This window comes from Scyliorhinus canicula, chromosome 5 (assembly GCF_902713615.1).
Source record: "Scyliorhinus canicula chromosome 5, sScyCan1.1, whole genome shotgun sequence".
In the NCBI taxonomy this organism is placed as follows: domain Eukaryota; kingdom Metazoa; phylum Chordata; class Chondrichthyes; order Carcharhiniformes; family Scyliorhinidae; genus Scyliorhinus; species Scyliorhinus canicula.
In genome coordinates, this window is record NC_052150.1 from 169,299,118 (window position 1) to 169,324,580 (window position 25,463).

Below are 25,463 nucleotides of genomic sequence, written 5' to 3' on the forward strand. Positions count from 1 at the left end.
GCCACGATCGCGGGCCAGGCCACCGTGTAGGCACCCCCCAGGACCAGATCTCCCCGCGCCGCCCCGAGGACGCCGGAGGCTGCCCGCGCCGCCAGGTCCCGCCGGTAAGGACCTATTCTAATTTATGCCGGCGGGAAAAAAAAAACGGGCGGCCACTCGGCCCATCGCGGGCCGGAGAATTGCCGGGGGGCCGCTGCTAGCGGCCAGCGACCGGCGCGGCGCGATTCCCGCCCCCGCCAAATCCACGATGCCGGAGAATTCAGCAGCTGACGGGGGCAGGATTCACGCGCCCCCCGGCGATTCTCCGACCCAGCGGGGGGTCGGCGGGGGTCAGAGAATCTCGCCCATTATGTTTTAATATTTGTTCTTTTGAAATGTGGGGTGTACTGATGCAACCATATAAATTGTTCATTGCTAGATTTATGAGGGTATTAAGACTTAGCCAGAGATCATACTGGGTGACCATTTGGGTTTTTACAACAATTCAGCCATTTTCATTTTGTGTCAACCCACAAATTTGTACATTCAGTTAGGTTCCACAACTTGCTCTGATGGGATTTTAATTCATGACCCCCACATTGTCCATCCATTATCAAAACCATCTAGCCCACACCTCCCCTCCCCCTATCTGACCTGGCAATGGTCCAATCAGCTACCTGAAGAAAGTGAGGTAGGGGTTGATCCTGTTGCAGTTGCTAAAACAAAAATAGTTTTCAATTCTTCAGGGATCTATTCCGCTTTCCCACCCGAACCTCACTGGTGGGGTCCTAATTGGTCCTTCTGGAGACTGGTACACCTCACTTCACTTGGTACAAAGCCACCACTTCAGCATCAGGCCTCCTCTACATCCATGTGCCATGATTGGGCGATATTAGGAACTTGGGTCCAGAAATGCGGTTGAATATGTCGCAGGCAATTTAGGGGTTAAACAGACTGAGGGAAAAGCAAACTAGCAGCAGAGTCAGAGGGATACGGCCACAATCTGAGATACCTTGCTCCAGTACCTCGTTAGTGGGAATATACAAGTTGGGCTGGTTCAGCCAGCATGATCCAATCAAGATCCATTGTAATTGTAGATCACCTTGTTTGACCAGCCGTTAGCCCAGCACAGAGTCTAGTGACCTACTTGTACATCAAGTGAAAGTTAGTTGCATATGACTGGCATAATTCTGTTCTTTTGTAGAAACAGGAGTGGGAAATCAGGCAGCCAAGATAACGATAATGAATTCAAGTCTGACCACCTCAGGGGAGAACCTTTGTTTGAGGGGCTGGGAGGAGCTTAGAGAGAGAGAGAAGAAATGCTGTTTTGAGCATGTGGTAGTCACCATTGTTGTATTATATTGTACATATGAGTATTACGGTAAGGCCCCTGTACTACAGGTACGGGGGTAGATCTCTGCCTGCTCGCCGAACAGCAGCCATTTCGCCAGCTGCTGTAGGAGGCCACACATCGCTGTGTAATAAAGCCTCGATTGCATTCTACTCTCGTCTCATCATAATTGATAGTGCATCAATTTATTATACAGAGATTTTTCAGAGATGGACCTCCGCATCAAGCCGGATCGCCTGCAGCTGCATCCTCAAGCAGACAACTCAAAAAGGGACTTCAAACATTGGCTAGCCTGTTTTGAAGCGTACATCGGGTCTGTGCCAGACCCAATCTCAGAAGCACAGAAGCTCCAGATTCTGTACACGCGGCTGAGCTCCAACGTTTTTCCCCTCGTCCAGGACGTGCCTACCTATGCAGAGGCCATGGCGCTACTGGAGGAGAATTATGATCAGCGGACCAACAAGATCTACGCCAGGCACCTCCTGTCCACGCAGCACCAATTTCCCGGTGAGTCTGTGGAAGGTTTCTGGCGTGCCCTGCTCGCCCTGGTGAGTGACTGTGACTGCCAGGCCGTTTCGGCCACTGAACATTCGAACCTGCTAATGAGAGACACGTTCGTTACGGGCATACGGTTTGACTACATCTGCCAGCGCCTCTTAGAAGGGGCCACGCTTGACCTCGCGGCGACCAAGAAACTAGCGCTCACGGTCGCCTCACGCAACGTACAGGCTTATGACCCCGACCGCACGGCCCACCCACCACCGTGCATCATGGACCCCGCCAGCGGCCACCCCATCGTGGACCCCACCAGCGATCGCCCTCAGTCAACCCCACGCCTGTGCCGCGCGGCAGCCAACCAACCCCGGAGGACACAAGTAGTGCTTCTGCGGACAGACAAAACATCCCCGGCAGTGCTGCCCGGCGTGGAGCACGCCCTGCAAGGCCTGTGGCAAGAAGGGACATTTCGCTGCTATTGTCCCGGCACCCCCCATGTGCAACCAGTGGGCGCCGCCATCTTGCTCCACTCACAACACGTGCGGCCCGTGGGTGCCGCCATCTTGCTTGCCTCAGAACCAATGGGCGCCGCCATCTTGCCTGCCACAGGACATGTGCGTCGCGAGGGCGCCGCCATCTTGCATGCCACAGGACATGTGCGTCGCGAGGGCGCCACCACCTTACCTGCCTCAGGACCCCTGCCCATTGGGCACCTCATTGGGCCGCTCATCGCCTGCAACCGCCGACGACCAGCCCCGTCTCGCCTTCGTCACGATCGACCAGTCGCGACGGCTTCAACAAAGGTGAAGGTCGACGGGCACGAGATATCCTGCCTGCTGGACTCCGGGAGCACTGATTCATCCACCCTGATATGGTAAGGCGCTGCTTCCTCGCGGTACACCCCGCTAATGAAAGAATCTCTCTGGCCTCCGGATCCCACTCCGTGGCTAACCGGGGGTACTGCATCGCCACCCTCACCGTCCAGGGCATAGAGTTCAGCGGCTTCCGGCTCTACATCCTCCCCAACCTCTGCGCTGCCTTGCTACTTGGCCTGTACTTCCAGTGCAACCTCCAGAGCCTAACCCTGAAATTTGGCGGGCCCCTCCCACCCCTCACTGTTTGCGGCCTCGTGACCCTTAAGGTCAACCCGCCTTCCCTTTTTGCAAACCTCACCCCGGATTGCAAACCCGTCGCCACCAGGAGCAGACGGTACAGCGCCCAGGACAGGACCTTCATCAGGTCTGAGGCCCAGCGGCTGATGCGGGAAGGTATCATCGAGACCAGCAACAGCCCATGGAGAGCCCAAGTGGTAGTGGTGAAATCCGGGGAGAAAAACAGGATGGTCGTTGACTACAGTCAGACCATCAACCAGTATATGCAGCTCAATGTGTACCCCCTCCCACGCATATCTGATATGGTCAATCAGATTGCACAGTACCGGGTCTTCTCGACAGTGGACCTGGCGCACAGGACACCGACACACAGGTCCCTAACACACAGGGGACGGATGGACAGGAATCACCACTCCAGGGGACCCTGGACTTCGGGTTGGATGAGGAGCACGCCATTACGCCACTGCTATCTCCTACACTCTCCACCATCGCAGCAACACTCACCTTGGTTGTGCACTTTAGCGATGAGGCATCTGGGACACTAACTGGTGCGCACAACACAGCTGTCCCGGCACAGCAAGTGGAGGCAGGAACAGCCGAGGGGCCGGGCGGCCGGAGGGCAGCCCGGCGCAGGCAACCATCTGCCGCCCAGAAGGCTCCCGGGTTCCTGGAGTTACCACACTCACCCATAGACCCGATGCAGTCACGGACCAAGGAACGACCGAAGGGGGTGACGGCCACCTTGCGGCAGCTGCAGACGCAGGTGGAGGAGTCCACCCATGTGCAGGAGCAGGGAGTGGTGCCAGTCATGCGTGCCACCCACGCTGACACCGCACGAGTGGCGTCCGCAGTGGAGACAATTGTGCGACGGTGTCAGACATGGGTCGCAGTATGCAAGGTGTGGGGCTTTCCGTGCAGGTGGTGTCCGTGGCCCAGGACATGGCTGCCCTCTCACAGGCAGCCATGTGCCAGAGCCAGCAGCAGATCGCAGACGCGCTCAATGCTGTGGCCCAGTCTCTGCCGGCCATCGCTGAGGACATCGGCGCCATTGCCTAGGTGCTGGCCGGCGTCATCCAGACACAGACAGGGATGGCCAACTCCCTGAGCTCCATAGCTGCAACTTGCAGACACTTGTTGATCCCAGGGCAGGCTTCCAGGACTGGCAGCGCCAGGTGTCAGGGGGGCGTCGGGTGCTCAGTCCGTTCGCACCCCGACCCATGTAGAGCCCCGGGGGGCCATCGGGCACCCCGAGGGAGGAGGAGGTGCTGGGGCCCGTTCCAGGTCCCCCTGTAGGGAAGGTCCCAGAACACCGGAACACCTCGGACTCCCCCCCCCTTCCGTCCCAGGTGCATCTGGTGGGCAGTGGGCAGAACAGGCTGGCAGCTCGCCATCCCAGCCGGAGCCGCAGCCTGGCCCATCTAGACCGGGCCACCCCAGGAAACGGTCGCCAAAGGGGTCCCTAGTCACAGGGCAGGAATCACAGGAGTCCATCTCCAGTTTTGCTGGACCGACTGGGGGAACCACCTAGACCAGGGGTGGGCAAACTACGGCCCGCGGGCCGCATGCGGCCCGACAAAGGTTTTTATGCGGCCCGCCAATGAGGTGCCTGGAATCATAACCGGCATTTTTGAAAAGCCGCCGGGGAAAAGCCGCTGAAGTAAATGCGCTTATTCAATAAGCGCATTTACTTCAGCGGCTTTTCCCCAGCGGCTTTTCAAAAATGGCAGTTATGATTCCGGGCACCTCATTGGCGGGCCGCATAAAAACGCGCGTAGTGGGGTGGATGAGTGGGGCTGTCTCATTGGTCGGTTTAGTTGGGTGTGCGACCAATAGGAGTCCAGGTTACAAACAATAAGCCTTATTATTGTTTGTAACCTGGACTCCTATTCGTCGCACACCCAACTAAACCGACCAATAAGGCAGCCCCACTCATCCACCCCACTACGCGCGTTTTTATCGTTGACTCGGCTAGGCTGTGCTTCTGTCAGTGTTAAGGATCAGCACAAGCAACTTGACACCTGATTTCAACAAACTGGTAAATGACTGCAGTCAGATGCATCATTCTCATTGACATTGTTCTGTTACTTACTGAGTTACTTTGTTTTTCAAATAAATGTGCTTTTTTTTCTTTAAAGACGTTTTATTTTGGCTATTTAAAATATTAATTATTTTACTTAATATACTATGCGCCCTTTAAAATTGTGAATTTCTGAATGTGGCCCTTGCACGGAAAAGTTTGCCCACCCCTGACCTAGACGTAGTCATTGGGCTTGTCAGGCCAAAAAAATTAGACACTGAGTAAGTTGGTACGGGTGCAGGGCACAGATTAGTTCTGGGGCTAGGGGACGTGTATGAACTGTTTGTTATTAAAATCACTTTCACACATACAGAAGCTGCCTTTGTGCTCTGTCCGAAGCGTGCGGGGGTGAGGTAAGCGCCATTGTGTGTGTGTGAGGGGTGATAGAACGTCAGCCTCAGGTGAGTGTGCCCCCCCCCCCACCCCGGGTCGCCCTCGCCACTCCCCGGGCAGGTGACAGGACCGTGCGCTGCAGTGTCATTTCCGGGTGGAGGGTGGTACTATGGCCATGGGTCAGACATTGTCCAACGATGTAGAGTCCAGAGCTCATCGCAGAACAGGTTGTCATCATACTCCATGGCCTCCAATAGACACGCTTCCACCGGCGACCGTGTGAGCCCTGCCCATTGTGCCGCAGGTGGATGTGCAATGGAGGGGTGGTGTGCATGCGGGCGGGGTGAGGGTGGTTGGTGTCAGGTGGGTGGGGTGAGGATGGTAGGCTGGTGCCGTAGTGTGCAGTCTGTGCCCATACTCAGCGATTCCCATGTCGCCCATGAACCGGGCGTCTAGCAGCCTGTCCCATGCCCACTGGCCCAGCCGGTAACGGTGGGCAGCCTCCCGTCCATGTCCAGCCCGTCTGTCCTGATCATTGCCCCCATCCTCCTCATCTGGGGAAGTCTGCACCTCTTCCTGCTGCTCCTCCCCTTCCCCCTCCTCTGCCTGCAGCACATCGCCCTTCTGCTTGGCTATGTTGTGCAGGACGCAGCAGACCACAACAATGTGGCCGACCCTATCTGACGGGTACAGGAGGGCCCCTCCAGAGCGGTCCAGGCACCAGACCGCATCTTCAGCAGACCAAAGCACCTCTCTATCACACCCCTAGTCGCTGCATGGACATCGTCGTAGAGGTTCTCCGCGTCAGTCTATGGCCTACGTATAGGTGTCATCAGCCACGACTGCAATGGGTAATCCCTGTCGCCCAGCAACCAGCCGCTCAACCGGGGGGGGGGGGTCTCTCGAACATGGTGGGGATGAAAGATTGCGCCAATACGGATGAGTCATATACACTGCCAGGGTACCTGGCACAGACGTGGAGGATCCTCATGCGGTGGTCACAGAACACCTGCACGTTCATGGAATAGGTCCCCTTCCTATTCGTGAACACGGCCCTGTTATCCACAGTTGGCCGCACGGCGACATGCATCCCATTGATTGCCCCCTGGACCATGGGCATCCTGGGCATCCCACGAGCCAGGGACAGACCCGGAGCACCAGGCGGATACCAGGCATCCTGGCCACGGCAGCGAAGCCCGTTGCCCGGGCATCCTGGCTGGCCCAGTGCACAGGGGACTGGATGTAGTATTCCGCAATGGCATACAGGGAGTCCGTCACTGCACAGATGCACCAGTGCACCAACGCCTACAAAATGCCGGACAGGTCCCAACTCGGCGCCTGGAATGACCCTGTGGCATAAAGGTTCAGGGTCACCGTACCCTTGACGGCCACGGGGAGAGGGTGTCCTCCTCCAGTGCCACATGCGGCGCCAGGTGTGCCATCAGGTGGCAGATATGGGCGACGGTTTCCCGGCTCATCCGGAGTCCCCTCCTGCATGCCCGGTCCGTGAGGTCTTGGTACGGTGAGCGGGGCCAGTACAAACGGGGCCTCATCGGGTGTCTCCGTCACCGTGGCACCACCACCACCTCCTCCTCCTCGTCCTGTCGTGTGGGCGGCCCTCCAGCCTGGGCGGCTGTGACCTGCCTCCCTGTGGCACGTTCCTCTGCGGCAGCTTCCGCTGCCTCCCTGGCACGCTCCTGCTCCATCTCCCCCAGGGCAACATGTAGAAGTACGGCTCTTGCCACGGCGGCCAAAATCACTGGCTGATGACCGAACATAACGGCCGGAAAGGCTGGGGGTGGTGTGGGGGTGGGGGTGGGAGGGATAGACGACATGTGATCATTGCCCATACCTCCTCCCCCTGCAGCCAGGTGCCATGGGCTGCATGGTTGCGAATGTTGCCAGCTGGCACATAGCCAGGCAGACACCCCACCCCCTCCCCAGCACGCACACTCCCCAAACCCCCCTTTGATTTACACAACTTCGCCCCATCCGGCCTGGAGAATTGGGGCGGCCCCGGGGTCCATTGCGTCACACGGTCCTCGACATTCTCCGAGGCGTGATTCATGTCAATGGGATTTTTGGGGGGCCGGAGAATATCACGGGGTGGCAGGGCCAGGATTTACGCCGCCCCCAGCCTATTCTCCGACCGCCGGGCGGGGGGGGGGGGGGGGGGGAGAATCCCGCCCAAGATTAAGAAACTGCATAGAATCTGTTAGTGTTAGAGCTGAAGTAGAAGTTTAATTATTGTTTTCATTTCTTTTGTTTTAATAAAGTTTGTTTATAAAATAACTAAGCCGTATTTCTTATATGGGGCGCGATTCTCCGCAATGGCGGAGAATCGGGAAGGCTGCCGTGGAAGAGGCCGTCACCCACGGCCGCCTCCGCGCCCCCTCCAGGGACCCGATTCTCCCCCCCCCATTGGGTCTAGGAGCGGGGCCCCGGGCGTCTCGGCGGCGCGGCCTTCACGACGGTCGTCAAGGCCGCGCACCAAGCATCTTTTCCCTCAGCCACCCCGCAAGACGTGGCAGCTTGATCTTGCGGGGCGGCGGAGGGAAAATAGTGCGTCCCGTGGTACTGCCGTGACATTCGGGCGCCTAGAAGCCCCAAACGGGCTTCTGGCGCCTATTTCACGATGGTGGCGACCAGGTGTGGTTGCCGCCGTCGTGAAAAGGTCGTAAACGGCCGGCCACTCAGCCCATCGGCTTCGGAGAATCGCTGTTTGCTGTGAAAAACGGCGAGCACCGATTCTGGGCGTGGGCCGAGCGTGGGGGGGGGGGGGGGGGGGGGGGGGGGGAGAATAGTGGGGGGTCGCAAAAAATGTCGTGAGGCCCTCCCGCTATTCCCCCCAGCGTCGTGGGGAGCGGAGAATTCCGCCCACTATCTCTCCTGGAATGAATTGATCATCCCGCACCGTCTTAAAATTGAAAAAGTTATGGCATCTTGGCCACTGTTGAGAGCTGACCAGGTGTCTGTAACACATGACTGAGAAACCCTGCCTATAGAGGTCCTGACCCTGCCCACCTGACTGGTATTTACTTTGTAAGGGATACTAAGTAAATTCTCAGAAATGTTGCAATGCCAGAGTTACTCAGGAGACCAGGGTATCCCCCCCCCCCCCCAACCCCCGCCGAGTAATTATTTCAGTCTCATAATTCTAATTGATAAGTAAACTTTAAAAATTGTGTCTGTGGAGATTAATCCAGAATTGGCAATTGCACTATTTACACTGCGATACATGGCTCCTACATGCTCCTTAAATTCTAACATTCAGGTAATTATTCAGAGCCAAATGGGATTTTGTAGCAACAGAAATAATTTTTAAGCGTGAAGAGTGAATATCAGGGCACCATTCCACTCCAATTGCACGAGATACTATTTGTCATCTGGCATCCACATACAAATACTTGGATTGGTTTGTACTGAGAGGCTATTGATAGCACAAAGTATCAAGGAGCCTTCGGTAACAACTGAAATGTTCTTCGTCTATATAGATAGTGTCACTATTATATGGTCCAATAATCATTGAACCATAAATGGCTACTTCTAACAGTTAATTACTTCGTATAAAATCAGCTTCATTTTATTTGCACAGTAATCCTGCAAATTCTTCCTTTTCGGATAACAGTCTAATTCCATTTTGAATGCTTCAATTGAACCTGCCTGTGAGATTTAATATTGTTTACTTTTGAACGGATTCCTCTCTCTGTTTTCCATAATTTAACCCAAAGATGAACCCTAATTATCTTTTATCACACATTTTTTCAAGTGGATATTTGCATTTTCTAAATATTTTAATGCAGATTCAGGAATGCTGATTGTGGTCTTTTTTTTTCTAGAATATGGATACAGCACCGTGGCTGTTTTGATAATTACTGTGAGCTCCATGTGTGGTATCATCCTACTTATCTTCAACTCATGCAAACAGACATACCAGCTTACTCTGCAGCTGTTTGTAGGTATTGCTGTCGGAACAATGTCAGGTGATGCATTGATGCATCTTTTGCCCCAGGTAAGTTCCTGCACAGAAGTGACAATGTTGGGTTGGCAAAACACTCTGGGGACAGGAGACAGCAGAACTACTGACATCAAGGACAAGAGGGCACAGATTTAAAATAATTGACGAAAGAAGCAAAACTGATTGGAGAAAAATGTGGTGAAGGCCTGTAATGTATGCATTGCCTGAGAGTGCGGTGGAGGCAGGTTCAATTGAAGCATCCAAAATGGAATTAGACTTGTTATCCGAAAAGGAAGAATTTGCAGAATTACAGGGAGAAGGTGGGAGATTGGCACTAAGTGAATTGGTCATTCAGAGAGCCGGTGCAGACATGGTGGGCCGGGTGTGCTGTAACAAATCTGTGATTCTGTGATCAAAGCTTTAAGAGAAAGAAACAGCACAGTAACTGACAGGCTTACAGTGTAGGAAAATAATTTTACTTCAGTGAAAAGATAGAACAGTTTTCTTGAGGTTGCACAACAGGCGAATGACAATCCCTCGTGGCCGCACATACTTGAGAAATTGCTCCTTATAATTCTGTGCTAAACCTATTACATGAAAAACAGACTGAATGGAGAACAAAGCTGTAAGCTTCTGGAAACAAAGATATTTTGGGTATGACGTGAAGGCTGAACTTTTTTATGAAGAACAAAACCTGATTTTACATAGCTTTCCATATTTTTCCTGAGTCAACATGTTATTGACTCAAACTCAACGATAAATTTGAAAAAGTTGCACTTGCTGCACTCTCGCTTCCTACACTTCAGCACAATACTAAAGGAACGTCTGTTGAAAGTGTTGTATTTAGGGAGAGATTCTGGGCTGAATATTCATTTACAGGTCCTGATCCTACAATCAGGAGGGATCCCGCGCACGTCATTCTTGGGATCCAGAGGGTGATATTTGAGGAGGCGGCCAAATATGTGGACATTTCGAGAGCCCACATAATTAAGAGCAAAGGGCAGGCTCCTGATGTTGGAGGGCCTTCAGTACTGACACATGTAGGCAGGTGAAAGAGAGAGTGTCACAAGATGGCAGGGCCTTCTGGAGATTTTTTTTTAAACTTTAAAAGTTTTGGCTTCAGCTGCCAAACCATTTTACTGGATGGGAAAACACACCTGCAGTGATTTTACAGTCACAGCCAACGGATGGGGAGGGAGGTTAAACCTGAACAAAGAGTGCTGGCTTCCCAATTTGCAGCTGGAAGGCTGTCTCTATTCATGTACCAAGATTCAATTGCTGACCAGAGTAGTGTATACTGGCATTGACAGGTACATAAAGGGGCTTGATAGGCCACAATCTACCTGCAGGTATCCACTTCCTCAATTAGACTCCCCAAAAATGGCGCCAAGGTGAGACCACGGCAAGCCACCTGGTGATGGGAAATTGCGGGCAATCCACCTCTGGGTTCACCTCTATAGCCATTTAAATGGAGACCTTGTTGGCATTAATTGACAAAGAGCAGGGAGTTCTCCTCGAGTCTTTGCCTACGTTCCTCCCAGAACCAAACCAGCAAAACAGCAGAGATTAAATTCTCATGATCTCTTTGTGGGACTTTATTCTGTGCAATTGGATTTATACGATAGAGACTAAACACTAAACATAATTTACATGCACATTGAGCTGTCCTGGAATGATGACAATGCATTGAATATATATAAGTTCTAATTATATGTCTTTAACATATTTGAACTTGCTGCTTTGATGGGTGAGATTTTACAGTTCACAGCCTTAAAGTTCAATGAAACCATTTGCAGTGACAAAGATTTTCATCCCAGAGGGACAAAAACCTACCAACCCACTGGGGATGAAGGTCATATTGGCTGTGCTTCATCAACAATACTGATTGAAATATCACACAGATAGACCAATCCACCTTTTTGATTTATACATGAAGACTGTCTGTGAAGCTCGGATTTTCAGAATGATACTAGAGCCTACAACAATCTGACCCCGTTCATTATGCTCCCAATTTTCACTGGCATAGGAAAAGGGGGCTTGCTATCCACACCCTGCACTCCAGGTCTGGCTGGTTCCATTAGAACATAGAACAGTACAGCACAGAACAGGCCCTTCGGCCCTCGATGTTGTGCCGAGTAATGATCACCCTACTCAAACCCACGTATCCACCCTATACCCGTAACCCAACAACCCCCCCCCCCCCCCCACTCCCCCTCCCCTAACCTTACTTTTTAGGACACTACAGGCAATTTAGCATGGCCAATCCACCTAACCCGCACATCTTTTGACTGTGGGAGGAAACCGGAGCACCCGGAGGAAACCCACGCACACACGGGGAGGATGTGCAGACTCCGCACAGACAGTGACCCAGCCGGGAACCGAACCTGGGACCCTGGAGCTGTGAAGCATTTATGCTAACCACCATGCTACCGTGCTGCCCATTGCAAGGGAGAATCTCCTGCCCCCCCATACTGTCCATGCCACCACATGTCCATTCTATTCCCAATATGCACTCTGTAAATAACCAATGAGTCATATAATGATAATGGCAAGTGTTGAACTGCTGAGAGAAAAAAGATCTATCTAAAAAAGTTCTTTGAAAATAAACTATTGTTCCCACAACATTACAATGCTGTATAAGTGTTAATCAGACAGACCATTAAAGTAGCAATAACACAGATTTCAAACATTTCTCATCACTTAATCTTGCCCAAGTAATTATTGAGACATTGACAAAAGATACCACAAGAAGAACAACTTAATATAACCAGTTAAAAATGTCAATCAAGCAAGCTTCATTATGCATATTGACTTTGAACCCAAACCAATAAAAGCATTAGCTCATCAGGAGTTTCTGTTTTGACAACTCAAGTGAATTGTTGACTTTTCTTGATTGGCATCTTTAAGCGATTATAGTATTGATTGAGACTTTTATAAGTTTGTGCAAACAGCAGTTTTATTTTTTTCAAATGAGCATTTGGCATGGAAGGTAAAAAGACCATGGGGCTGGGTGTGGGAGGGTGAGGATATGTGAGAGTGAGAACTAGAGGACCTAATATCATCCAAGTACAACTGGGTGGAAGGCCCAGACCCCCGTGGGCACTGACACTCTGCTTGCGGGGTGGATGTGCTTGACTCAATCCTGTACTTTCCCAGAGCAGGATACCTTGTACCAAGACGGTTATAGCGAGTCAGTTACCCACCTCAGCTAAGGTCCAAATCTGAGAAGCAGTGGTGAATGCACATAGCAGTGCAAATATAGCAGTGCAGAGGCCGGTTCACTGAATTTCACTGCCAGTTAATTGGTTAGCTGCCCTGGAACATCCAGCATGCATAAGTCTCAGTTACCTAAGTTTCAAGGTCCTGCACTGGATGTCCTTCAAGCCTAACTGTTCCTATACAAAGATTGTTGCCGATAAATAAATCTTCTTTTGGGCCCATATTTGGATTAATGTGGCAATACCAAATGTGGAGGCAGTTGTTCAAAAATAACCTCCTGGTGTTGTTGCCTTGAGACATAAACCAATGAAGTACTGAAGACAGCTGCCTAAGTGTGCATTTTTGTTCAACCCTCTTGTGTTAAGGTTCTTGGTCTACATGACCACGAGCGAAAAGACACTGGTCATTTTTCTGAAGACAAAGGATACATTTGGAAAGCGCTTACTGTACTTGGAGGAATATATGTATTTTTCCTCATCGAAAAGCTATTCTCACTCCTATTAACATTGAGAGGTCAGGTAAGTACAAAAAATAATGTTAACTGAAAAATGAATATGCCTTAAAAGCTCTTATCAAAAGAAATACTCATTCAACATTAATCCTTCGTCAAAGCATTCCTGTGACTGGTGATTACGATCAATTATTAGATAATGTGCATTTTTAATTGTACTATCCTTGCTGCCAATTTTGGCAGAAAATATGCCTGGGACCGACTTTTCCTCCCAGAGTAGAGAAATCAATGTCGGGAGTGTTTCGGGTCTGGAGGCAGTGAGAGGTGGAGAAGAAGTCACAACCGATGATTTTTGCAGAGGCAGGCAGCATCATATGTCAGTGAATCACTGGCAACGGTCAAAGAAGCCAGCAGTGCTTTATCTCTCCTCAGTCCTTACAGCTGAAAAGGGCACACCGATGCCAGGGAGTGGGCTCACACTGGAGAAGTGTCAATCTCCACATTGTCACTGCTATGGAGCCATTGAGATTGACAGGATGAACCTGTAGGAGCAAGTCAGAGAAAGAGAGCCAAGTATTCCTGTGGAAGAGGGTGATAATCTGCAGATGAAAGGGCTGGTGTGTCCTCCTCTCTGTCTATAACCGCACATCAAAGATCCAACTGCATTTGTTAGCCTCAGCACTGCGGAAGCTGCTGCTCCGAAAGGCCTGTTCTAATGCTGTCTTCCTGCATCTCCCACAGGTTTTCCCATGGCAGTTAGTTCCTGGTGTCAGGCCGCCTTCTGACCCCAAACCCGGTTTCCTCCCACAAGGCGTACTGTTAGGTAATTTGGATATTCTGAATTTTCCCTCTGTGTACCTGAACAGGTGTTGGAATGTGGTGACTGGGGGCTTTTCACAGTAACTTCATTGCAGTGTTAATTGCAGGGTACTTTAGGGTTGCCTTCCTGCCCCTCATCCTTCTCCATTGCCCTTCTCACACCCAGAATTCTGCCCCTGCTGTAAGAATTTTGATCCTTGTCAGTATTAGAGTTCGAATCTGAGAATCGAGCTCTCATTCCCAGTTGTCGCCTTCCTGGCACTCAGCTGCACTCGCAATATTGTCTAAACCCCTCTTCCAAAGTCCCTTTGATGCCAGGAGGGCCATGACCCCCTATACTGCCCGAGCATGGACAGGTCATTCTCTGCACATCCTCCACACACCAATAGCAATGTAGTGGACATAACTGGCTCCCCCACAGTGTTGCCCCCTCCATTCACCTGATCTGTCCCTGATCCAACACTCAACCCAAGCGCCCCACCAAAAACTCAAACTGGTCCTTACTGAGTTGACAGTGAGCTCACGAACAGGATTAATTGGTCTCATTCCCAAATCAAAGGATTTCTGGAACTCGCCTGAAGAAAATTGCTGGGGGTACCAACAGCAATGTGATACTGGGCGCGATTCTCCGATGTCACGCTGGTTGGGAGAATAGCGGGCCGCGTCAGTTTTTCACGTGACGCTAGTCTCCGAAACGGCCAAACCTGTTCCGTCGTGTTCTGCGCGCAAAAACCTGGAGAATTGCCCGATGCACCCAAAATGGCAATTCTCCGGAACCCCCGCTATACTCCGGCACGGATGGGCCAAACTGGGGTCACGCCGTCGCCGTCCACGCCTGCTATTTAAAGTCATCACACCATCAGTCATGCTGGCTGACGAGCAGTGACGAGGTGAGCGGACCGTCCCGGAGTCTCCACAAACTGGGGAAGGCATCCCCGTGAACGCAGCGGCCGGGGGGAGGGGGGGGGGGGGGGAGGGGGGGGAGAGAGAAGAGGAGCGAGTAGTGGGAGGGAGAGGGAGCAGTGGGGGGGTGAGGGAGTAGTGGGAGGGGGGGAGAGGGAGTAGTGGAGGGGGGAGAGGGAGAAGTGGAGCAGGAAGAGAGGGAGTAGGGGGAGAGGGAGTAGTGGAGGGGGGAGAGGAGTAGTGGAGGGGGGAGAGGGAGTAGTGGGAGGGGGAGGAGTAAGTAGTGGGAGGGGGGAGGGAGTAGTGGGAGGGGGGGAGGGAGTAGTGGGAGGGGGGAGACGGAGTAGTGGGAGGGGGGGAGGGAGCAGTGGGAGGGGGGAGAGGGAGTAGTGGGAGGGGGGGAGGGAGTAGTGGGGAGGGGGGAGAGGGAGCAGTGGGAGGGGGGGAGAGGGAGTAGTGGGGGGGGAGGGGGTAGTGGGAGGAGGGGAGGGGGGGAGAGGGTGTAGTGGGGAGGGGAGAGGGAGTAGTGGAGGGGGAGAGGGAGTAGTGGGAGGGGGAGAGGGAGTAGTGGGAATTGCGGGAGAGGGAGTAGTAGTGGGAGGGGGGGAGAGGGAGTAGTGGGAGGGGGGAGAGGGCGTAGTGGGGGAGAGGGAGTAGTGGGGGGGAGAGGGAGTAGTGGGGGGAGGGGAGAGGGAGCAGTGGGAGGGGGGAGAGGGAGTAGTGGGGGGGAGAGGGAGTAGTGGAGGGGGGAGAGGGAGTAGTGGGAGGGGGGAGAGGGATTAGTGGGAGGGGGAGAGAGAGTAGTGGAGGGGGGAGGAGGGAGTACGTGGAGGGGGGAGAGGGAGTAGTTGGAGGGGGGAGAGGGAGTAGTGGGAGGGGGGAGAGGGAGCAGTGTGGGGGGAGAGGGAGTAGTGGGGGGGGAGAGAGGGAGTAGTGGGGGGGAGAGGGAGTAGTGGGAGGGGGGGAGAGGGAGTAGTGGGGAGGGGGGAGAGGGAGTAGTGGAGGGGGGGAGAGGGAGTAGGGGAGGGGGGAGAGGGAGTAGTTGGAGGGGGGAGAGGGAGTAGTTGGAGGGGGGAGAGGGAGTAGTGGGAATTGCGGGAGAGGGAGTAGTAGTGGGAGGAGGGAGAGGGAGTAGTGGAGGGGGGGAGAGAGAGTAGTGGGAGGGGGGAGAGGGAGTAGTGGGAATTGGGGGAGAGGGAGTAGTGGGAGGGGGGAGAGGGAAGTAGTGGGAGGGGGGAGAGGGAGTAGTGGGAGGGGGGAGAGGGAGTAGTGGGAGGGGGGAGAGGGAGTAGTGGGAGGGGGTGGGAGAGGGAGTAGTGGGAGGGGGTGGGAGAGGGAGTAGTGGGATGGGGAGAGGGAGTAGTGGGAGGGGGAGAGGGAGTAGTGGGAGGGGGTGGGAGAGGGAGCAGTGGGAGGGGGTGGGAGAGGGGAGTAGTGGGAGGGGGGAGAGGGAGTAGTGGGAGGGGGGAGAGGGAGTAGTGGGAGGGTGGCACATATCTACCACCTCGTGGCGCACCTCGCCTCACGTGGAACGGGAGGAGGACACACGATACCGGTTGCCGTCAAGGGGACGGTGGCACTTAACCTCTATGCTACCGGTTCCTTCCAGTCTCCGAGCGGGGATCTATCCGGGATATCGCAGGCATCGGTCCACAGGTGCATCCGGGACGTGCCCGACGCCCTGTTCGCCATCGCGGACCGCTACATATCCTTTCCCGAGGACCGAGCAAATCAAGAAGCACAAGCCCGTGGATTTGCCAATGTGGCCGGGATACCGATGGTCCAGGGAGTGATTGATGGTGTTCACGTCCCCATGCGCCCGCCTGCAGGCAACAGGGAAGTGTTCACCAACAGGAGGGGGACATACTCCATGAACATCCAGGTGGTATGCGACCCCCACATGAAGATCATGCATGTGTGCGTAAGGTTCCCAGGGAGTGTGCATGATGCGTACATCCTTGCGCAGTCATTCATCCCTGCTATGTTTGAGGGACGGCGCCCCCGGCTGAGGGGCTGGTTGCTGGGCGACAGGGGTTATCCACTGAGGTCTTTGCTGATGACGCCCATACGGAGGCCTCAAACCAACGCGGAGACCCTTTACAATGAGGCCCATGCAGCAACCAGGGGTGTGGTGGAGCGCTGCTTCGGTCTTCTGAAAATGAGATTCAGGTGCCTGGAACGTTCCGGAGGGGCCCTGCAGTACCAGCTTGGGAGGGTCGCTCGCATTGTTGTGGTCTGCTGTGCGCTGCACAACATCGCAATGCAGAGGGGAGATGCCCTGGTGGAGGAGTCGGAGGGAGAAGCCACTGGCAGTGGTGCTAACGAGGAGGAGGATGAGGCAGTGGAGGAGGAGGTGGAGGAGGAGGTGGAGGAGGTTGGTGGTACGTCGGGCGCAGCACACAGACACAACCCGGGTGCTGGTAATGTCCAGGAGGCTGCATGACAGCACTGGCGAGGACAGCGGGCATGCGACGCGTTGGTGGCTGCAAGATTCACGCGCCACGTGCGACGACACCGCTGAACACTACCACTAATATCTGCATCGGCAGTCATGCAGACGGACAGCACACGACTCCCCCCCCCCCCCCCCCCCGCACACATGCACACCTACTCCGTGTACACTGCTGCACTTCGAGATCACCCTTACCACTGCGGCAAAACTGCGGTATGGCACGACATTGATGGCTGTGTCAGCGGGTGTGATCAGTGTCATGTTGAACGACGACAGCCCGATCTGCGATGAGCTGTGAGCTCAGAATCGTTAGACAATGTCTGACTCATGGCAAGAGCTGAACCATCCATCTCGGTGGTCGCTGAGTTCGTCAGGGACACTCCATCATGTGCCCGCGTGGGGTAGCTGTGCGAGGGGGTGGGGGGGGGAAGGGACTGCACACCCAGCACCGAAGTTTCACCGCTCGTCAACCCCAGCGACACTCGGTCACCATCATGATCTCCGTGGCAACGGAAAAATCACACAGTCTTACAAGTTAGGTGCAACAGTGAGTTTAATGGTGAATATTATGTACAGATGCCCTAGCCCCTACAACTAAAATGTGCCCTTCACCCGTGCCAACTTACTATGTGTCCCTCTTCATTGTCTTACGGGCCCTACCACTACGTCTAAGTGAATCCCCAGATGGTACAGCAGGAGTTGAGGCGGACTGCTGCGAATCACGCCCCGCAACATGTCACCCCGTCGGCACTCGTTTCCTGGGCGACCCGGCCTTGATGGGCCAGGCTGCTCTGCAGGCGTTTCGGATGACGTGGTGCCACCCTGTTCTGCCCGCTGTCCATCTGCTGCACCAGGGATGGGACGGGGGGAGGCCGAGTGTTCAGGGACGGCCCTCAGAACCTCCTCCTCCCTTGGGGAGCCCGGTGGCCCCCGGGCCTCACTGTGGGACGGAGGTGCAAGCGGGGAGGTGCCCCGTCGCCCCACCGACACCTGGCGCTGCCAGTCCTGGAGGCCTGCAACCGTATCGACCAGGGTCCGAGCGTTAGCAGAGACGGAGTCCATGGAGTGAGACATTCCCGCCAGGGTCTGTGCGACCTCATCCTGTGACTGCGCGACGCCATCCAGCACGTGCGTCAGGCGGTCTCCACGACTGACTACTGGGACTGTGCCATGGCCCTGGTGAGACTCGGCCAGGGCCCGATGTCACGTTGGCTCTGGCGCAATGCTGCCTGTGAGAGGGCAGCCCTCTCCAGGGCCATGAATGACACATGCACGTGAAGCCCAACGCCTTGCAGAACCTGACCCATGGCCGATACCGTTTCACCCATTGCCTCGACCGCAGACGACACCCGTACGGTGTCGGCCTGGGTGGCTGCCATGAGCGGCACCACTCCCTGCTCCTGGACGCGGTCTGACTCCTCTAACTGCGTCTGCAGCTGCTGGAAGATGGCCCTTATCCCATCATTGTGTCCCTGGGTTTCCAAATGCATCGGCTGTCCAGGTGGGTCGAGTAAATCCTGGAACCCGGGAAACGTCTGGGCACCAGCTGGATGCTGGGCCTGGGCTGCCCTCCGACCGTCCAGCCCCTCGGATGCTCCGACCTCCACCTGCTGTACCAGCTCAGCTGTGTGGTGCACACCAGACCGTGACCCAGGAGCCTCATCACTTAATTGGCCAACCGAGGTGAGTGTCTCTGGGATGGTGGATGGTGTGGGAGACAGCAGTGCCGCAAGCTCTAGGTCCTCGTCTGTCAAAAAATCAGGAGTGTCCTGGTCCCAGTCATATCCCAGCGCAGGGCGCACGCAACCCATGTCTGGTTCTCCCTCAGGTGAGTCCGTTGACTGCGTTGCTGTCCTCTGTGCGTCTGGGTCCACTGACCTTGTCCTGTCTCACGGCCCGACCTTCGGGCAACACACAGCCATGAAAGTCGTCACTGTCCGTCCTCTGTACGTCCTGCTCGAGAGTCCCGGATTTGGAGGATGGCACTCCTGGCTGACCTCCTGCCACCCTCTAGCGTGCGGCCCTGGGTGCGGTGGTTGTCGGGGATGGACGCCTTTGTGTGGCACCAGACGGCCCTGGTCGTTCGTCAGCTGGCCCTAGGGAACAGAATAATACGGGGTTAGTTAGACACGTTCGGCCGGGCGTAGGGTGTTTCATGCAGGGCTGTCTCACTTGGTTCTGCACCTCCAACCTCGCATTGTGCGACCTCCCGGGTGGCAGATCCCCCAGCAAGGTCCAGTGCCCTCTGCTCGAACACTGTCAGGGGGTACATAACGGGTGAACCCCCTCTGGTTCTGTTGCGCTCCTGGCTGTTGTGAGCAATTTTGTCCTGTTGAGGGGGTGGCATAGATAGACCATCACAATTCGGCAGGTATCATCAGGGCGTTCAGATATTGGCGCAGGTTGGGGACAAAGTTGCAGCTACACCATGGCATCTCTCCAGGGGGTCGCAGCGCCCATGTGGGTCTGTGACAACTTTGTTAACCACCCTCCACTCACTCTCGTCCCCCACCCCGCTCCCCCTCGTGCCCGCGGGGGGGGGGGGTTGATGAGGGACATGGGGGGGCGGGTGGGGGGATGCTTGTGACCCGGGGGCACCCTCGTGGCACTCACCCTGGCAGCCCTGGCGAGGTCGTGGAGCTTCTTACGGCATTGCTCTCCGGACCGAGGGGTCTGCCCCACAGCACTGACTGCCGTGCCCACCTCACGCCAGGCCCGTCGCACATCGCTGGAAGGGTGGCGATGCCCTCGTCTTGGGCAGAGGATGCCCCTGCGCTGCTCCACCTCATCGAGGAGGGTCTCGAGGTCCTCCTCGGGGCGGCCTTCCGTGGCTCCGATATTTCCCCCCCTCCTTTGTTATCGTAGATTGTGCCTTTTACGATGCGGAGCGGTGTCATTTTGGCATCGCGCGCTTCCGACGGCACCCCCCCCCCCCCCGTGTTTCGCACGGCCCCGATGCTAGCCCATTCCCGGAGCCAGAATAGGTCGCGATCGGGACTTTCCCGATGCGGCTCGGCATCGAAGAATCGCGCCCCATATCCCCGAAACCCCATCTAAATCGGATTTTCCATGTAGAAAGCCAAGTATAATACACCTCTGGACACTCGGGGGCAGTTTTAGCATGGCCAATCCACCTAACCTGTACTTCTTTGAACTGTGGGAGGAAACCAGAGCACCAGGAGGAAACCCATGCAGATACGGGGAGGAAGTGCAGTGCAAACTCCACAGACGTTCACCCCGGGACGAACTGAACCCAGGTCCCTGGCGCTGTGAGGCAGCCGTGCTAACCACTGTGCCACCGTGCCACCTAACCAACTGTGCCACTGTGGTGGACCTGCAGTAACAGGGTAATAGATGAGCAGCACACAGCTTTGGGAAGAGAGAACACAAGAGCAAGAAATAGAAGCAGCAGTAGTCCACCAGGCCCTTCAAGTCTGTCTCACTATACAGACAGAAGTAAAATAGTGAAGGTTACTGGATGAGAGCAGTCACTGCTGGATATCAGGCGACAAAAACAAAAATAGCATTGGAATCTAAGCTAGTCTCATTTACCCCCATTTGCATTCATGTCTGAAGCTCCCATCGGTTCCACATGGGGACCTTTGGCTGAAAGTCAGGAATAGGTATCAATGCAGGGGTCAGTCAATGCTGTCAGTTGCTGTTTGGTTTTAGTTTCACCTTTGCCCCCAGTTCTGAGTACCAGCAGGGCAGGAGCAAAGTGAAAATAATTCCCCTTGTTCTCGATTGCCTCAATAGGTTTAATGAGATGCAGATGTTGTAAGTCATGGTGGAGTTTATATTAACCTCACAGAATTTTTGTTTTCCTTCCAAAATCAGCCATTTGCAAATGGACACTTGGCACATTCGCACGAACTTCCAATGGAATCCAACTTAAATGTCCAATCAGAAGGAGGCAAATCTATTTCCACTACGCAACTGGTAAGACAAATCATAATCTTTATTGTCACAAGTACTAACACTGAAATGAAGTTACTGTGAAAAGCCCCTCGTCGCCACATTCCGGCACCTGTTTGGTTACACAGAGGGAGAATTCAGAATATCCAAATTACCGAACAGCACGTCTTTCAGGGTTTGTGGGAGGAAACCGGAGCACCCGGAGGAAACTCACGCAGACATAGGGAGAACGTGCAGACTCCACACAGAGAGTGACCCAGGGGGGAATCGAACCTGGGACCCTGGTGCTATGAAGCAACAGTGCTACCCACTGTGCTACCGTGCTGCATTATCATGGGGTTAAAAAGAGACGTGACATAAATCTTCACAACTTAAAAGTGCAGTATCAACTTCCATTACATAAAATCATAGGCAGGATTCTCCGGCCGCCTCTGCCCGGCGATCAGAAAGTCCTGCCCGAGGTCAATGGATTTCTCCATTGTTGGTGTCTCGCCCGTGGCGTTCTTGTGGCGGGTGGGATGGAAGAATCCAGCCCACAGTGCTTATAGCACAGCATCCGGTCAGTCGGCCCAACAAGGCCACGCCAGCATTTTTGCTCCACACAAGACTTTCTCTAACTCCGCTCCATGTACCCCAATCAGCATACTTTGTTAGTACCTTTTAATTCTGAAATGGAGAATTAAAAGAAATTGAGTTTAACAGGATTTGGGCGTCACTTTTATTGCCTATCCCTAATTACCCTTGAGAAGGTGGTGATGAGCTGCCTCCTTGAACTGCTGCAGTCCCCGAGGTGTAGGTACACCCATTATGCTGTTTGGGAGGGAATTTCAGCATTTTGCAAGCTGGCAAGAAAGAAATCACAGAAAGACAGACAAATAGTTTTTAACCAAGTTTGCTATCTTCCCCCTAATTCCACCCTCAGTTTTCTCTAACAGAGTCCCAGGTGATACAATGCCAAATGCGTTTTATGAAGTCCATGTACACTGAGTCCATTGCAATTCCCCCATCTACTATGTTTATTATCTTCAAAGAATCCTGAGGTTTGTCAAGCAGAATTGTCTTGTTTGAAATCTATTCTCCTCCCTTTTCACATTTTGTCCCAAATTTACACCCAACAATAAACAATAATCAGTAATGAATGTAATGTCAATCCTCATATCAATAACAACGATCCCATCCTCCCACCAAATCCCAGACATTGGCCCACATGTTAACATAAACAAATGACAAAAAGGAATCAGGAATCACCCATAGTCACTATTAACACATACAGTCCCCCTCCACCCAACCCTCCCAGCCCCCAACCCCCTTAATGTTCAATGTGATCCAATTCTCAAAAGTGCATAATGAATAACGCCCATGAATTGTAGAACCCTCCAGCCTTCCCCTCAGTTCAAATTTGACCTTTCCAAGCATTAAGATTTCCAGCAGGTCCCCCTGCCACGCCAGGGCACAGGGTGGAGAGGTTGATCTCCACCCCAACAGGATCTGCCTTTGGGCGATCAATGAGGCAAAGGCTACAACACCCTGCCTCCGCACCCGTTTTCAACCCCAGCTGGTCCGACACCCCGAATATGGCCTCCCGGGGGCCCGGGTCCAGTTTCACGTGAACCACTTTAGAGATTACCCTAAAACTCCTTCCAGTAATCCTCTAGCTATGGACAGGACCAAAACATATGAACGTGGTTTATGGGGCCTCCCCCGCAACGTTCACACACACCTTCTACTCCCTCATAGGGCCAGCTCATCCTCGCCCTTGTAAGGTGCGCTCTATACACCACCTTCAGCTGTATCAGCCCCAACCTCGCACATGAGGTGGAGGCGTTCATCCTCTGGAGCACCTCACACCAGAACCCCTCCTTCATACCCTCTCCCAAATCTTCCTCCCACTTTGCCTTGATCCCTTCTAGCGGAGCCTTCTCCTCCTCCAAAATAGCCCCATAACCTGCCGATACTACCCGCTTCTCCAGTCCCCCTGTCGTCAGCACTTCCTCCAGCAATGTGGAAGCCGGCTCTACTGGGAAGCCCTGTATCTCCTTTCAGGCAACGTCTCGAACCTGCATGTATCTAAATATTTCCTCCTGCTCCATCTCATACTTCGATCCCAGCTCCTTCAATCTCGCAAAACGACCCCCAAGAGATAAATTCCTTTCTCCTCCCATCTCTGAAAATTTCCATCCCACCTCCCTGGCTCAAATCTATGGTTCCTCCGAATCGGCATTTCCCTTGACCCAGCCCCCAACCCGAATTGCTGTCGAAACTGCCTCCAAATTCTCAGCGAAGCTATGACTACCGGACTCCCTGAGTATCTCCCCGGAGCGATCGGGAGCGGCGCTGTCGCTAGCGCCTTCAATCCCGACCCCCTACCCAAACTCTCCTCCATTCCGACCCATTGGGAGTCAACCTCTCTGACCCAGCTCCGTACCTTCTCCACATTCGCCGCCCAGTAATAATACATCAGGTTCGGAAGACCCAAACCCCCTGCCTGCCTTTTCCTCTGTAGTTGCACATTTTTAATTCTGGCCACCTTCCCTCCCCATATGAACGAGGTAATCATCTCTTCAATCTCTCTAAAAAATGCCTTTGGCAGGAAAATCGGCAGGCATTGTAAAATAAACAGGAATCGCGGCAGCACATTTATTTTAAACGCCCGTACCTGACCTGCCAATTACAGAGGGAGACCATCCCACCGTGCCAAATCAACTTTCACCCTCCCCACCAAACTAGTAATGTTGTACCTACGGAGCCTCCCCCAATCTTGGGCAACCTGCATCCCATATATCTAAAGTGAGTCCCTGCCTATGGAATGGAAGCCCCCCCCCCCCCCCCCCCCCCCCCCCCCCCCCCCCCCCCCCCCCTGAACGAGACACCACAAAATAGTCACTCTTTAGATTTAATTTGTACCCTGAGGAAGACCCAAACACCCGAAGCAGCTCCAGTATTCCCACTATTGACACACTTGGTTCCGACATGTATAATAACAAGCCATCGGTATATAAGGACACCCTATGCTCTATCTCCCCCCCCCCCCCCCCCCCCCCCCCCCCCCCCCACACTATTCCTTTCCACACCCCCAAACATCTTAATGCGATGGCCAATGGCTCAATTGCGAGTTCAAAAAGCAGGGGGGACATAGGGGCGGGTTTCTCCAATCCCGCGACAGAGTGCCCACGCCGTCATAAATGCCGTCGCATTTTACGATAGCATGAACAGGCCGCTCCCATGACTAATTCTGGCCCCAACAGGGGGCCAGCATGACGCTGGAGCGGATCATGCCACTCCATTGCCGATCCCGGCACGAACTGTGCACCACCGGATCCGCGCTGGCGCAGTTGTGCCGGCGTCAACGAGGACATGCGCAGTGGCCTCCTTCAACGCGTCAGACCCGATGCAACATGGCGCAGGACTACATGCGCTGGCACGCAGGAAAGGAGGCCCCCAGCCCCAAAGGCCGGCCCGCCGATGGGTGGGCCCCGATCGCGGGCCAGGCCACATTAGAGCCCCCCCCCCCCCCACAGGCTGCCACCCGACCCTTTAACGCCGAGGTCCCGCCGGCTCAGAGCAAGTTGGAACGGCGCCGGCAGGACTTGGCTCTTTTCTTACGGCCATCCAGGCCGGAGAATCGGCGGGCCGGCCTCGTAGAGCCGCCCGCGACCTGCACCATGTCAACCACGCCGGCACCAATGGTGCCGATTCTCCGCTCTGCGGTGAATCGAGTGCCGGCATGGGGCGGCATGACCCGTTCGCAGGGATTCTCCGGCCTGGCCCAGGGCTGGGAGAATCCTACCCAGGACGTCCCTGCCTAGTCCCATGGAGGAGAGGAAAATATTCTGAGCTGATGCAATTTGTGCGGACGCTGGCCGTCGGCTCCTTATATAATAGCTTTACCCAGTCCACAAATCTGGGTCCAATTCCAAATCGCTCTGGAACTGCCATCAGGTACCACCATGCTACCCGGTCAAACGCTTTCACGGCGTCCAATGCCACGGACACCTGTGTTTCCTTCCCCTCCGCCGGTACCATAACCACGTTCAATATTCTCCTAATGTTCGAAAAGAGCTGCCTCCCTCTCACGAACCCCGTCTGATCTTCAGGGTACCTATCACCTTCGGGAGGCACTCCTCCAGCCTACCTGCCAGTACATTCGCCAATATCTTTGCGTCCACATTTAAAAGTGATATGGGCCTAAATGACCCACACCCCGTTGGATCCTTATCAGGGAAATCGCACCAAAGTTTGTGGTAACACCCCATCCCTATCGCCTCCTCAAACATCCCTACCATCAGCGATAGCAGCTTATTTTTGAATTTTTTATAATATTCCACCGGAAACCCAGCTGGCCCTGCCACCTTCCCCGACTGCATCCTCCCAATCACATCTTTTATCTCCTGCTCCATTA

General features: G+C 54.1%; 1 protein-coding gene across 1 annotated transcript in view; it reads left to right on the forward strand.

Moving 5' to 3' along the window:
• The window catches only part of LOC119966421 (zinc transporter ZIP12-like), a 152,785-nt gene that overhangs the window by 41,204 nt on the left and 86,118 nt on the right, over positions 1-25,463 (forward strand). The window contains exons 7-9 of the mRNA XM_038798047.1: positions 9,187-9,359; positions 12,890-13,042; positions 20,987-21,088. Of these exons, the coding sequence (XP_038653975.1) occupies positions 9,187-9,359; positions 12,890-13,042; positions 20,987-21,088 (428 nt within the window). The remainder of the gene's footprint in view (positions 1-9,186; positions 9,360-12,889; positions 13,043-20,986; positions 21,089-25,463) is intronic.